Source organism: Triplophysa rosa, linkage group LG10 (assembly GCF_024868665.1).
Source record: "Triplophysa rosa linkage group LG10, Trosa_1v2, whole genome shotgun sequence".
NCBI lineage: Eukaryota > Metazoa > Chordata > Actinopteri > Cypriniformes > Nemacheilidae > Triplophysa > Triplophysa rosa.
In genome coordinates this window covers 21,289,490-21,305,497 of record NC_079899.1, presented here as the reverse complement: position 1 = coordinate 21,305,497, position 16,008 = coordinate 21,289,490, and the positions used below count along the sequence as shown (strand labels likewise).

General features: G+C 38.1%; 1 protein-coding gene across 4 annotated transcripts in view; it reads left to right on the top strand.

Annotated features, from left to right (window-relative positions):
- The first annotated feature begins 487 nt into the window (after window positions 1–487).
- Window positions 488–16,008, top strand: part of ston2 (stonin 2) — a 47,029-nt gene continuing 31,508 nt past the window's right edge. For 2 of the 4 annotated variants that reach the window (XR_008963677.1, XM_057344096.1), the window contains exons 1-4: window positions 488–564; window positions 8,396–8,566; window positions 9,133–9,294; window positions 12,768–12,950. Coding sequence is in view for 3 of the 4 variants with exons in the window: in XM_057344096.1 (XP_057200079.1) it covers window positions 8,488–8,566; window positions 9,133–9,294; window positions 12,768–12,950 (424 nt within the window). In the remaining variant the exon portion in view is untranslated. Of the gene's footprint in view, window positions 565–8,395; window positions 8,567–9,132; window positions 9,295–12,767; window positions 12,951–13,778; window positions 13,981–16,008 lie in introns of those variants that run through there. The other 2 variants (XM_057344097.1, XM_057344098.1) reach the window with 2 other exon arrangements.

Genomic DNA, 16,008 nt, shown 5'->3' with positions numbered 1-16,008 from the left:
CAAATACATTTTTAGAAAACATAAGACACCCGATACAAAACACAAATACACACCAAAACCATATGTTACATCCAACAGATGGCGCAACATGTGTGCGACAATGCGTTAATTAAAAGTTAATTACATAATGTATGTAAATTCATGACACCCGTTTTAAGCCCTGACAAAGTTCTGCTGTAAAAAGTCTTTAAAGAAGTCTGTCAGGTTTAATGCCCCATTATTTATATTCATTTAATTGTTGATGGGTCATAGAAATATGTGTCAATTACCGACAAATTTAGAAAAAACGTTTTGGCGCACAAAGAAAACTTTCTTTCATCAGTCACATAGCATTATTGTCATGTATGGCGATTTTTTCCTCCGATGCCCCACCTCATTCGTGTTTGATTGGACATTTGAAGCAGAGTTGCTTATTTGTCCAATCAGATGCGACTAAGGTGGAGCGTCGTACAGCGCTGCTTCGGACGTCCAATCAAGTGCGAGCAAGGTGGGACACAGGAGCAGTTTCACCGGGAGCGAGTGAGAGCCACAACAATCTGCTTAACCTCAAACAACACGATATCGGTATGTAAATATTCCCATGCACTTGTTTTCTCTGTGCTCGCTATGTTTAATGGAGTATTGTCGTTTTAATTGGCGTAAGACGTTTGAAATGTATTTAGACGTATATGTATTGAGCTTTTAATGTTTAAGTTAACTTACATAAGTTGTGAAGCAACAGGTTGTTGGAAGCGCGCGTGTGCTTTGTTTACATTGATAGCAGGGTTTGCCTAATACGTGGTAAAACATTTACAAAGTTATTAACATGTTAGATTACAGACATGCATTAAGTTTTTTGGTGATGTAGATTTGTTGGGGTGTGATTTCTAGTTGTTTGAGTGTAAATGCTTTGTTCGCTTCGGTTGACCAGCAGCAAATTGTTACAAAGCAACAATGCTTGAGCAACAAATCAAAGTGAATATAATAATTTTTTTTAAAAGCATAAATATTTAGTTTTGAGTCACGAGTCTAATTTCCTAATGCTAAGTGATCAAAATGTCTGAAGTATAAAAATAAATATGTACAAAAACTAAACTTGACCCACCTTCTTGGACACTTGCTGTAGGTAGCTCTCCTTGTTTTGTATATTCAAACTTTAACCTTTTAAACTTCTGAGGTGATTTTAAATACAGTAGTTCCTTACATATATTTACCATTGAAACCACAATTTATACTGTGCCAATACTACTTACTATTGTAAAGTCCTTTCCACATTGTGAGATGCTTTCTGAATCATTTAATCATTCTGTTTCCTTATTGTTGTAGTTACTATGGTACTTTTGCAGAAACTATGGTTACCGTAGTACAAAACTATGTTTTTTAATGGTGCCAACAAGCTGCTGTCAACCACAGGAACCTGAAACTGTGAATATGGTGATAGATTATTGTTGTTTTGTATTGATTTGTGGATAACATGGATTTTCTATTGCTGAGTCACTGCCAGAACTGGGCTGTTACAGTTTGCTCTATGTTGATACTCATGTGTGTGTTTGTGTGCACATATATATATATATATATATATATATATATATATAATGTATATATATTAGAGATGCACCGATTGCAATTTTCTTTGCCGATTCCGATTTCCGATTTTATTACAAGTGAAACCTGCCGATAACTATAATTATACAGTATACTGTATATAAAACCATATTAACTTTTCAATACACATTTTTTTTATTTTCATTGAATAAATGATTGAACATTACAATTTCCCCAAATTTCCCTAAATGCAGTTCTCCAAGCTGCATTAAATTACAGAATCTTCTCTTTCCCAAACAACTCTTAAATTGAATAACTCTGTGACTGAAAAGAAGTACAAATAATAAAATATAACTAAACAAGTCACTTAATTTACCTTTTTCATTTTTGTACTCATCTCACAAAAGTCTAAGATAACAATAAAATACTTCAACTTTATTCTCATCTGTTTCCGTTTATGAAACTAACATTGCTTTATTTCATTTTTTCTGAAATGTAAAATAAATTGTCTTTATCTTGTGTCTGTAGGATTAAAAGAAGTGGGTTGATTTTTGCTGCAACTTCAATAAAAAAGTTAAAAAAATCTTATGAGTGAATTCTACTCTAAAGATGTATATGTATTTGCAGTTTTTTGTGTTCGTAAAGAACTCAATCAGATATTTATCACATATATTGGTTGATTTATTCATTTTTTTATATTTCTCACTATTGTTCCATTATCATATCAGACCTTTGTCAGGTTTTGCTGTTCTCCTGGGGACAATGTCAGACACTTTGTTCCAATAAGAACAAAGATTGCAAACACTTCCACCTTTCCATGTAAACATATCTTTATTTACTTAAAGGGGTGATGTTCTTAAGGTAAAGGTTTGCATTTGGCAGCCCTGCCTGTGCATTTTATTTTAACTTATTTGGTACCAACACGTGTGAAGTGAAAGAGAATTCTGAGCACAATCACTGAACTGTCAACATATAGGTCAACTCTGTTGATCTTCATACACGGCAGCGGCAGATTCCCTAAACCACATGGTACAGGCCTCCAGGAAGAATTGTCCCTCATAGGCTTTATTCATCTGTCAGGGGTGATTGACCCCTTTACCTTTACATGTTTTCAGTTACAGATATGTTTTTTTACTTGCTCTACTTGTTTTGGATCTGGCGGGTCTCTTTAAAGATTGAGCTCAGTGGGGTTTTAAGGTGGAGCGTCTCTTGAGATTATGGTGTTATTCATGTGAGCTTCGCTGCTCTGTAAACAGTGTTTCTGTGAACTATGAAGCGGAGCATGTTTGAGAGGGAGGGGGTGTAGGCTTTTTATTAAAACTGGAATAGTCTTTGTTGGGTGGATGTTATGAGACACTCCCTCAATAGCCCAGCAAGGCCCCTCCATGAGATGAGGCCTTAGGGTGAGGTTCCTCCTGCTGGGTACACCCCAAGCTCTGGACCAAAGCAGATCAGAGTAAAAGTCCACCTGCCAGGGTACCAGTGCAGGTGGCAGAGCTGTGCCCAGTTTGGCTTCACACTGGCTCCTTAAAGCTCCTGGTCTTGAAATAGGAAAGCCTACTGTCAGTATTATAGCACCAACTCTTTTCTCAGTCAGTATTTTAAAACAGCAACAACTTGGTGTGAATAAGACTGATTGACAACAAAACTTGCTGCTTCCAGTATAAGCAATACTGCTGACTGTATTGCATTGATCCTTCAGGTGAACACCCAGTTTCTGTTTGCTGTTTTGCAAAGCTAGTTTAACCACTTTGTTTTCCAGTGTTCCCCTGATTTGATTAAAGATTGTCATACACAAGTTGATTTCTGTGATTTGTTTTTGTCATTTAAATAATGTCTTCCAGTGACATTGATTTTTAGGGTTACAAAAGATTAGATACACTCAACTCATGTACGGTAAATGATGTTGGTTGTTATTACCTCAAATTGTAAATGTTTTGGAAATAAATCTGTTTTTTTATGTAAGTTTTATTAACATTTTTTGTTCTAAATATTGTGATAATACTGTATTGTGATATTGTAAACAAAATAAAAAATAAACTTAAATAACAGATTAATTTTCAAAACATTACCTTTTTATTTGTTATAGAATTGGCAACCTTTAAAGGTTTAATTGAAACTTATGTGTAAAATAATACAAATTCAATGGGCCTTTTACTTAAAACAAATCTGGTGAATTGTAATAATTAATATGAGGAAATGTATTAAGAAAGCTAAATGCTAAGAGAGAACTTCTGAAATCAGTAAAAGCACAAAACAAAACACTAAAGGCGGGATAACATGCTATGTCATGCATTCTGACTTCTTTACACTGTTAAACATGCTGGCTTCTCATGCTTAACATGGTCAACTTGTTAAAGGGGTCATATGGCGGAAGTATGTGTTTTTCTGTGTTTTTGGTGTGTTATAAGTTGCCCATGCATGTATTAGACACGTAAAATTGCACAAATGAAAGTGTGGGATCAAAAGATGCATTCTATCTAAAAGCGAAGGCTCAACCAGACCTGCCTGAAACGCCTCGTGTAACCACACCCCCACAAATCTACGTAACTTCGTAACATGATTTGACTGAGACGGCCCAAATCTACACGTAGTTAAGGTGGGCGTAATTGTAAATCTCATTGTATCGCCTGTCAGTACAGTTGCTTTGGAACCTGATGTTCCGAATATGGTAAGAGGCGTTACATTTCAGTCACACGCTTGCAGTATTTGACCAATCACTATGCACGGGTGAACTGGCCAATCATAGCACATCTCGCTTTTCAGAGCGATGAGCTTTGTAAAAAATTAGTGCGTTTCAGAGAGGCAGGGCAAAGAGGAGATACAAACATGCACGGTATGTGGAAAATACAGCGTTTTTTAAACTTTAAATGGTGTATACACATTGCGTTACATCTAAAACAAACAATAATATTCGTTTTAGCTGTGCAATATGACTCCTTTAAAAAACGAGTTGGACGTATGACATAGTATTTCTGTGCTTGATACTCTCCCCCAGCACTCCAACTTGTTTCGGAAAGTTTTTTATAAGTCTAGATCCCTGTTTCATAACAGGGATTCTATTCCTTTTATTGGGCAACTCTCCCGGAAAAGCACGCCCACGGCAAGGCGAAAGAAATAGCCGGCCCACGCGCCAACCGATGGAGGCAAGGAAGACCCGCTTCTCAAGATTGGCTGCTCTGTGGGCCTGCAGCTCCTTACATTTAGCAGACGCTTTTATCCAAAGCGACTTACAGAGAGTTCAGGGAGCAATAAGCGATATGCCACACAGGAGCAATAATACAATAGGCACTAATACAAAGTTACTAGTTTCAACAAAAGCCAGATACTCTTGCGAAAGTGAGAGAAGTTGAGGTGTTGATGTTGAGGAGGTTGATATAACGCTGGATTTGGAGATCGTTTGTAACTGATCGATGGTGCGGTCCCAGTGCTAAAACAGTGGCAGACATGAATTGCACGCGGTAAGTCAAACTAAGTCATACGTCTTTGTTTTGTTGGCAATCAGCGTGTACGTGCATAAACAACACGAAGAGATAATGCGATGACGTATTGTGAGCTTGTGCTGTAGTTCCGTCCCCCTGCCTTCCTCCAGCAGCTTGTCTTTTTCCGGAAATAATCATACAGCTGTATCTCTCTTTTATAAATTTGATCAAACTAAATACTCTTTGAAGATACGACGTATGCAATACCACTGTATAGGTACCCAAGAGTAATATGAGATTGGCAGCAACTGCGTGTGTTATCCCATCTTTAAATATCATCACTGTCCTTCCAAAACCTTGGATGTCCAAATTTCAGGAAATGGAAAAAAAAACACTGTATACTTTTTAGTTGATTAAATACTGTGCTGTCAAAGTTGACAAGCTCTTTTTAGTAATGTTTATCCCTGAGATATTTTCAAAACTCAGTGACAAACATAAAGGGTGACTAATAATAATGATTTATGACAAAAATAAAAATGACAAAATATGGTGATACAAGGTTTCAGAAGGACAGCACAGGTCATGTTGGCAGCTCAACCAATGGCATTTAAAGTATTTAAAAAATCACTATAACTATACAATATGCATAATATTTATTTTGTATTGCGCTATATTGTGCAACGATATATCTTTACAACGCTACAGGTTTTAATAGCTTAAATTCAAACAATTAAGAGAGCTGTTTTTCATGGTTTGTCATGCCTGTTATAAATCTTTGACTGTGTGGACCATTACCACCACATGTTCTTGTGGTCCAGTTGTGGTATAGCCCATTTGCACAGGAGATGATAGCCGTCTCAGCACTTCTGGACCTGGATGCACAACCCGACCTGTTCCTCCCTCAGTGCGACACATTGTGTTGTGTGTTTACTTCTAGCCACCTGTTTTGGTTTGTAAAACATACACACAGACAGGCACTGTGTAAGGCTAACCGTGAGCACCGACAGCAGCAAATTATGTACTGTCTGAGTGCACGGCCGTATGGCCATCTCTACGTTATCATGAGCTCGTGAGAGAGAGGTTTGAGACAGTGGGAGAGTTCCACACACCAGCTCTGCCAAAGAGTGCCTACTGATATGCAGCAGACGCCTGCATATACCGCTGATATCACTGACAGAGTGCTGAAGCCCGAGTCTGTTGGAGTCTGAAATGGAAGAGAGCTTTTCTGAAAGAGTTTGCAGGTGAAACATTGGTGGTGCTTTGAAATTCAAAGTTGGAGGTTTTGAATCCGAACGCAGGGCCCTAGACTAGGAGTTTGAGAAACTAACTTTATTTCAAACTATTGCAACATTTTACAACAAGATACTGACTGTATTGATATTCTTGCGCAAATATTTTGAGGGGAATAAAACAGATTGACCTGCATTCAAAGCAAATCTGTGAGAAGGTAAAACACAAACTTTGACGTTTGTAACCCTGTAAACTCTTTTATTTTTGGTAAAAAAACAGTACATGACTCAACACTGTGGTCACATTGCACTGAAATGAGCATATTGCACTGATATCCCAACCGTTGTTGTTCAATAACCAATGGATGTCCTGTGAATTGCTGAATGAATTGGCCAGTTGGAGGGAGGGGATATCTTTGTTTGGTGAGAAATAGGGGGCCGAGGAAGGGAAACGCTCGATTGTGAATGCAAAAGAGAGATTCACCAGAACAAAAACATGTTACGGAATTGGCCCCAGTTTACCAGATCATTCAGCACGTCTGAGTGTGTTTCCTTTATGCAAGTGTGTTTCCTGCAGGCTCTTGATTTAGTGAAGGAAAAGACTTCCTCTGATGTGGAAAATAGTTATCACATTGGTCTCCCAGCTTTTGTCATTGTAATTTTCTCATCTGTGACCTTTGAAGGGTGTCAGTCAATGTCAGGTATTGTTTGTCACATTTATAAAAGATTAGTGTGCATCTTTGAAGCTTTTAGTGTCTTTGCATTGCACTGCGTTTAGGGTTTTGTATATGTTGGAAGTGTGTATGATGTTGGGAGTAGCCAAGGGCTCCTGAACTGTACTGTTATAAATGGTTTTCTGTTGTCAGACATTTATCAGAGGGCCTTCCTGTGGTTTGTAGGGCTCTGTTGGGGCATGTTGTTTTTGAAAACTGTGTTTACTCTTGTCACATGAATAAGTCCCATTTGTTTAGGTAATATAAGCTGTTTTCGTCATTGGGCTTCTTTCTCTTGTTTTTTTCCTCTAGCTGTTCATCAAGATATTTTAAGAAATGTGATTTTTGTGTCCATACAAATGGAAGTCAATGGGAGCCAGTGTTGTTTGGTTAATAAAATTCTTGAAAATATCTTCTTTTGTATTCTGCAGGAGAAAGTAAGTCATACACGTTTGAAATGACACAAGGGTGAATACATGATGAACGAATTTTCATTTTTGCGTGAACTATCCTTTTAAGTAGATCATAAGATGTATTTGCAATATGTGACCCTGGACAACAAAACTTATGGGTCAATTTTTCGAATAATCTTTACAAAAAATTATATTTTTTACATAATCTGAAAGCTGAATAAATAAACTTTCTATAGATATATGAGTTGTTAGAACAGGACAATATCTGGCTGAGATACAACCGTTTAAAACTCTGGAATCTGAGAGTGCAAAAAAATCAAAATATTGAGAAAATTGCCTTTGAAGTTGTTAATCAGGGGCACTGTGGCAGACCATCCACTCACAAAAATAAAGTTTTTATATATTTAAGGTAGGAAATTTACAAAATATCTTCATGGAACATGATCTTTACTTAATATCCTAATGATTTTTGGCATAAAAGAAAAATCGATCATTTTGACCCACACAATGTATTTTTGTCTTTTACTAAAAATGTTCCTGTGCTACTTAAGACTGGTTTTGTGATCCAGGGTCACATATTAATTTTGTCCGGCCTAAAGGTAACCAGTATTGTGAATATGGAAATTGCTTTACCATATTGCTTCTTGCTTTAAATATATTAATGCTGTCTGAAAGAAATGGCTGTTTGAAGATTTCTTTTAAGCTATTTAGAGCAAATCACATATCCCAAATATATTTAATATATTAAAAAAGAAAGAAATCAAGATATAATTTGGTTATATGCTTCAGTCTTAATTAGGCATGGGCCGGTATGAGATTTTGACGGTATGGTAACCTTAAGCCAAACTATCATGGTTTCACGGTATGGTGGGTTGCGGTTGCAGCTTTAAAATGTGTTATTTTAAATGTCGGAGTAAAAAACATCGAACACAATAGATTGGATTTTTAAGCATCACAAAATATTTGGAACAGTAGTAAACATGAACAGTATGTGAAAAAGTGATGAAAGTGATAAACCGCAGTATGCCTTAAAACCAGTATTCGGCCCATGCCTAGGCTTAATAAGGGTGTAATTGGCGGTTTATGTTTCTTAGGATTTCTAGGTGGACATGGCGTCCAGAGGTTTGGGGGAGTGAGACAAATTCCTCAAGAAGAGTCCGGTTGAGGACACAGGACACATCCTCTCATGGCTGCTACAACCGGTAGCGCATCTGGAACTCCAAGACCAAGCTGGGTGGCTTTTTCCGATGAAGAGTCACATGCAGGTATGTACCAAAAGGCAGATGAAAGCTGTCCTCACTTATAGGTTATCTTTTTTTCAAACACATTCCAGGTTTCCTTCTTTACCCAGGTCAGACAGAACATCTATTATATTCCTGTAGCTGGAAGAGAATAGCGCTAACAACATCAAGGTCACGGGTTCAGTTCCCAGGGAACAAAATCTATACTGGATAAAGTATACAGTACATATTACATTTACTGTAAGCTTTAAATAAATCACATATTAAACAAATAACAATGAATATGAAGCTTCTTTTTTCTTACTGAAAATTTTCAAGCATTTTGCTCATCATTATTAATAAATCGGATGGAAATTGTAGCTGGTTTAGTTGAATATCAGTTCATCCTGCTTTGTCTGGGTTTGCCATGCGAGTGTGCGTTTAGATCTTTCTGTGAGATTCTTGGGTCCTGAGGTCATAGCTCCATAGCGATTACAGCGGGAACCGTCCACACATCTCGCACCCTGCTAGATTTAACATTTAGCTGTGACCTTTTTGTACTGAGAAGAGACTTTGTATTTCTCAAACTTTGTGTTACTTCTGGTCTCTAGATGAGGACAGCCTCCAGCCCTCCTTTGAAAAGTCTGAGATGGACTCCTCTTGGGAGGAAGGACCTTTTGTGTTGGCTCAGAAGCCAGAGAATTTGACTTCCTGGGTCCAGTTTGATGACAAACCATGGTCACCATCTCCTCCTCCGCCGACACAGGTAAAAGGTACGAGGATTGCATAAGTATGTTTCTTTCAAGTGACATGAAATGTGGAGTTGCCATGGAGTTGAAGAAATATATCAAGTTCACACGTTTATTCGTTTACATGATGAAAAATTGAAAACAAAAATCTTTTTTGAAAAGTTTCACGTACACAAGAAAACGTATTCAAAATGATCTAGTGCATTCACATGGATCCATTTCATTCTCGCGATGTCAGTATTTTCAGAAAGTTACGTCTTGCCGATTACACAGAGACGATAGCGCCGCCGTTTTCAAAAACGTGCACTTTGAGACCTGTTATCAAAAGTTTGCGTTTTCAGTCCCCCAAAACGGCGTTGTTGTGTAAACGAATGGCCAAAACGTATAAAAAGGTTTAAGTTTCAGTTGAAATCGACGTCGTGTAAACAGCCTCCTAATCTGTAGTTGTATGGTAAAAAAGATTTCCGCTGAATATAATTGATTAATAAAGACTCATTCTCTCTGTGGTAATAAACAATATGCCGTAAATACTGATATGAAGTAATTGAACCTTGAAAATTCCTGTAAACTGTTGACCTCTTGATTATTATATTTTTATTGTTTTGATGTGACATTATAACTCTTAAATCGTTTCAAAATAATAGTCATGATAATTCCACCGTTTCATAATACGATGTAGTGCAAACCTGTAATAATGATGACAGATGCTGTCTCAACCACTGAATAAGTAGTAATTTACTTATAGTAGGGCTACACTTATTACCAGACAGTCCGCCTGGAGAAATCTAGAGCAATGCCTCAAGAGCACAATGATGTTAGCTCCGTGGACTTAAACTTGCAACCTTGTGTTTACAGACACTGAGGTTTTAACCATTACAAAACACCCATTTCAACAAGGAAACAGAGTTTGAAGTGGAGACAGTTGACTCAGTTGGGTTGGGCTGATTGGAACTGTGTCATTTCCTTCATGCCCTGATGCTTGGTCTAGTCTTGTCTGTCTGTCTGTCTATTTTATCTCTGTCTCTCTCGCACACACACACACACGCACGCACGCACACGCTGAATCTCTCGCACACACACACGCACGCACACGCTGAATCAACCACCCCCCCACTAGTTTGTGAGTAACGCTTTCCCAGGAAATCTCTTATGAGAGACTCAAATTCAGCGGCATGCAAATGACCAAACCCTTCTAATCAAAGCATCATAAGCAGTTTTTCTTCTCATCTGTTGCTGTCCTGTTTTAGGATGAAGTCAAGGGTGCAGTCAGTCTGTCATTCCTTCATAAGAGATCAGCACTGGGCTTGTTCAAGTACCATTTATTTTCTCCTATTATAGACGCTGTCTAACATATGATTACAGCTTTAGTGCCATGTGTGGTCTAGATGGAGAATAATGTGCTGTGTCAGAAGCTGGGTTTAAGTTCAATTATTATTTGTTTGAACTTTGCATTTAAATATCACTTAGAATCAGCACGAAAACAGTGGTCAGTCTTTAATGCAAATGTTTCCATCATGTGTTTTATTTAAAAATGACTTGTACATCAAAGCATCAAGCCATCTGAAGTTTTGTGTGGTGAGGTCACTGGTTTGGGAAGCTTTCAGGATAAGGTGGAGTAATCCCAGATGAATATTTTAGTTTCTTTCTCAAAGTTTAAGAGTACTCTTTAAATCTTTAAAAATCCTTTAGATTTCTCTTTACTTGCAACACTGACGTATGAAAATATAGATTTTGCCTTATTGTATAGAATAAGCGCATTGAATGAAATAGGAAAAATCATTTTGGTTACAGAAGAATGTCAGGTCAAACAGTAACTTTTGTGCACATATAGATGCTGAAAGGGACAGTTCACCCAAAAATTACAATTCTGTCTTCATTTACTCACCCTCAAGTTGTTCCAAATCTGTATACATTTCTTTGTTCTGATAAACACAAAGAAAGATTTTTGGAAGAATGACATAAGAATAAAAATAACAAATAGTAGGAAAAATTACAGTGGTAGTCAAAAGTGCCCAGAACGATTTGCTTTCTTACATTCTTCAAAATATCTTCTTTTGTGTTCAACAGAACAAAGAAATTTCTAAAAGCAATTTTTTCTACTATGGTAGTCAGTGGTGGCCAAGAACTGGCACAAGCATTCTTTCAAATATCTTTCTCTGTGTTCATCACAACAAAGAAATTGATACAGATTTGCAACAATTTGAGAGTAAGTAAATGATGACGTAATTTATGTTTTTGGGTGAATTGTCACAAAAGAGTGAAAAGCATCAACATTTGTTTAACATTTTACATAAATTCTTTAGGGTTAAAATAATGTTATTGTTAAGAAATCACAAGTTCCTCATCTTCAATTGTGGTTAGCAGAACAAAAATTTCATCATCAGTTTCCCCCAGTAAGTATAATTGTGCCTTTAGTAGTACAGTACATCCTCTCTGTACTGCTCACGCCTGCGTCTCGTGTGTGTTTTCATGTGACGTTCAGTCACAAGTCACAGAGATACAGATATGAGCCATCCAAAAGTTTTAATCTATATTCCATGTCTTCCTCCAGAACCGCTCCCATCCGTCTTGAGGTCTTGTGGACCCAAATTCTGTTCTCTACACTCACTTCCAAAAAATAATAAAAAAGCATTTGTTGTTTCAAGCCAGTGTCGATTTATTTTGTTTTAGGGATGAACTTGATCGTCTGTTGGGTGGCGTGTCAGTTGTGATAAGACTTTATGGTGTTGTGAAAGCCGCCATTTACTTTGGCCACTGTTACTATGATTACAGGCATTATTCACGTGCTATTTCAAGAGTAAAGAGTGGCATTACAGTAAATGCATTCCTGTATGCTGTTGTATGAACAAGACAATGAGAACTTAGTGTGAACTCGGCCAAAGAGAACAAGCATTTACTTGCAACATTTCACTCAGTTTTACTTCTCTTATAAGATAGCTCAGACTTTCTCATAACATCTTTCTGATAAATACTTCTTAAAAAAAAAAAAATTCTGCCTGTGTTTGCAATGCGTATGATTCCCGACTGTATAATGAAACAACACAGGCGCCCGTGTGTATCTTAAGAACTTCAAAAGTGTCATCTGCTTGTACATGTTTCATGAACCTGAATCACAACATCATCTGTTTGGTATTACAGCATGCTCTCCGCATTGTTCTTCTACAGAGTAAATCACAACCTGAGTAATCTGTCCTCTGATAGCAGCTACAGCGGTGCTAATGAAAATCATGGAGTCGGTTGATTTGATTGTTTGAGGAGGCTGATACACATCAGTATGCAGAGTTATCGCTCCTCATCCTTGATGTTTAATCCTTTTACTAACGCACTTTTCCCCACTGTGAATATTTAATAGTGTCTCATTGTAATTCAATGATAACACCTGTTCATTAGTGACACGTGTTTATTCCCGAGCTCACGTACAGATGTTCAACGTGACTCGGGTTGGGCAGAGTGGGATAATAAATGGATGTCACTGAGGAGTTTTTATTTCATTGCAGGCCCCAGACACAGTATTTGCTCTTCGGCCAGCTTCTGGAGCAACGTCCCTCCGTCAGAAAGCAGCTGGACCACCCAATCAGAGGAGCAGGGCTCCGTGAGCATGGGGGCGTCTTCCTGTGACCTGCCCTCTCTTAACACGGAAGAGCGAGCCGGTCAAACACCTTCCGGCCCTCACTCTCCTGGTAAGCATCACACAGACCCCGTTTTCCCCTGGTATTCAAATTCATCAGGGTGATTTGGTCAAAGGTGAACAGCGGTCAATACAGGTGTAAATGGGGTCCAAAGCGTTTTTGATTTGATCACCCACCACATCCGAGTAAAAATTTCAATTGCATTTGTGATGCATATACCAGTGCATTTTAGACAGCAGTAGAAGACTGCCTTCTTGCCTGTCTATCACCAAAATTTGTTAGTCACAGATTATCTAAAGATCATCCCGGAATGGGATCAGTGTTTATACAAGAAATTATGTCAAATAAATCTTGATGTTGGGATTAAACATATATTCCCTTTAATATTTTTACACACAATCTCAGATAGGAGTCAAGACTTTTTAGTACGTTTTTAGTAACCAGGAGAAAATTTCTTTCATCATCTCTTGTCGTTCCAAACCTGTATGACTTTTGTTCTTCTAGAGAACAACAAAGAAGATATTTGGAAGAACGTTGGTAACCAAACAACACTGATCCCCATTGACTTCCATTGTATGACACAAAACCACCGAGACATTGTGTTCTGCAAAAAAAAGAAAGTTTTAGAGATTTCAGACGACTCGAGGGTGAATAAACAAAATACAGAATTTAGATTTTTGGGTGAACTATCACTTTATTACCAGAGGTAAGGACCAGAAACTCATCCCTGCTAGTTTATAAACAGGTTACACTTTTAATCTGAACATCTGTAAGAGGGAGTTTATATCCTCAAACAGTAATTTAAGTCTGTCCCCTCGTGAGGAGACGGGAGGAAGTGAGAGTCGCGCAGGAAATGTTTCACGCACTGAATTATCCCTCAATAAATCCCTACACATCCTCCGGGGGTCGCATGCAGGAACGTTGACCGAATGAAAAGACGGCAGGTTTAGGAATAAATGATGGAGAAATCGGGACGGATAAATTCACGCGTCCGGTGACAGCTGCTGCTCAGACGATGCCCTGCGTTGAGCGATGGTGAGACGCGGTGCTGATTTGAGGCAGAAAGCTCTCTCTCACGCAGGTAATTTGCGGCGGAGAGGTTAGCGCTTTTACACGATCCATCTTGGGCCTCTCGCCTCAGCCCTTCAGCAATAGCTCACTCAGACCAGGGTTTCTATGGTGACAGGAGGGGGTGAGGTGCTCAAGATGGGTTTATTTATTAAAATGTGGCATGCTTCTTGTCTCCTGAGGGAAGATGAAGTCACTGCAACAGAATTTTCGTTAGAAGGAAATTCAAATGGCAATTATTAGTCAGAACAGATATTATACCAAACAAGTCAAATGATTTGTAATCATGGCAGACTTCTCAGGTTCTCAGTTGCCTTTTAAAAAATGTCTATAGTTTCTGGCTACGGTGCAGTGGTGTGGGGTTAAAAATCTAGGGCGGTAACTAAAGGGGTCCATCAAGAGGACATGCTATTAGAAAGACATCTGAGTTACTCCAGATGAACAGTCCCTGTTACAAAAGTATTGTGACTTTGGATAAAAGCATCAGGCAATGAATAATTCATAGTAACTAGATTTGACATCTTCTGAACAAAATGTATGTGATGCTTGCCAGTGCAAAACGCTAGGGTTTCCTGAGCGGTTGCCATGGCATTGCTGTGTGGTTGCTAGGATATTGCTAAATGACATTTTACTGTCTAAAGTCAAAAAAGCCCACCTCCGAAACTCTGATTTTTCAGAGCGTTCTATACTGAACGTCTTGGGGATTTTTTTGTTTTAACCTTTTCATGCATGAATCATGTCAACCTCAGTCAGGATTTGTTTCAGATGTGTTCATATTGCTCTTAGGGCATGAATAACAAAATGGTTCTTAACACATATTTTTCACTTTTCCACTCGAGTGGACATCTGAAAAGGCGACAGTGCATGACTAGTGTCCCCTGTAGTGGTTGATGTGCAACTATGCCATCAAAAATGTTTTTTGATAGCTGTCCACTGTAGTAACCTCTGTAAGTGAAAGAGTTAAGGTCTAGGCTGTCATCGAGACATGGGATTTGAGAAATCATTCATGACCAAAACACACACAGTGCAGGTGCAATTACATGTCAGAGTTATTGATTCTTTGTGGAGGTCTCCCGGAAGTAAATTTTGGGCCACATAACGTTTGTTTATGTTTTTGCCGCTGAAACCGTATATCGTAATCAGACAGTAGTGAAGTACTTTTCCTATTTTTCAAATATATATACTTTATTGGAAGGTTTTTACTTTTGGAAAAATGTTAACTTACTACATTGTATTATTGTAAAGCATAATATCATACTTTTCACTCCACTACATAATAGACTTCATAAATACAGTACATGTCTTTATTTGCACATGCTTGACTTTTCGTTCCATTGACTTCCATTCATACGTATGCGAATGCAACAGACGGTCCGAAGATATTTCGCATTTCGCTGTGTAGCAAAGTTCAAGTTTGGTGAAGTCTGATCTGTGAATTCGCGTCACTACAGTGCGTGAGACCAATAGAAGTAGACCCAATAGACCTCCTGGTACAGAAATGTAAAAGATGGAGGAATCTCTCCTGGCCATTTTAGCAGCACCACCCGAACGAATTTCGCATGCTCAAAGTCTAGTCTGACCGCGGCATTAAAGTAAATAAAAATTTTCGAGCAAAAAGTAAAAGTAAGAAATGGATTTGTACTGGATGTTTAATGTACTTAAGTGTCAAGAACTCGGGTGAGGTGAGAGACAAAGGACCCAAGTGCAGACAGGGACGTAAGGGGTTAACAAGACTTTTAATAAATAATTAACAAAACTCAAAACAAAGACCCACGTGGGGGTAAACATAACAAAACAAGAACAAGATTAACTAAACTGACAAGACTAAACTAATAACACAACGAATAGGAACACTACAAACTAGACTGACTAACTAACAAGACAAGAACTCACCCACACGTGCAACATAACAGAACAATGATCCGACACCAGACAGAGAACACAGGGCATTAAATAGAGGGACAAATCAAAGGGGAACAGGTGTGGGGCATGAACTAATAAACAACCAATAACGAGAGATACAAAAGGGCGGGAACACAGA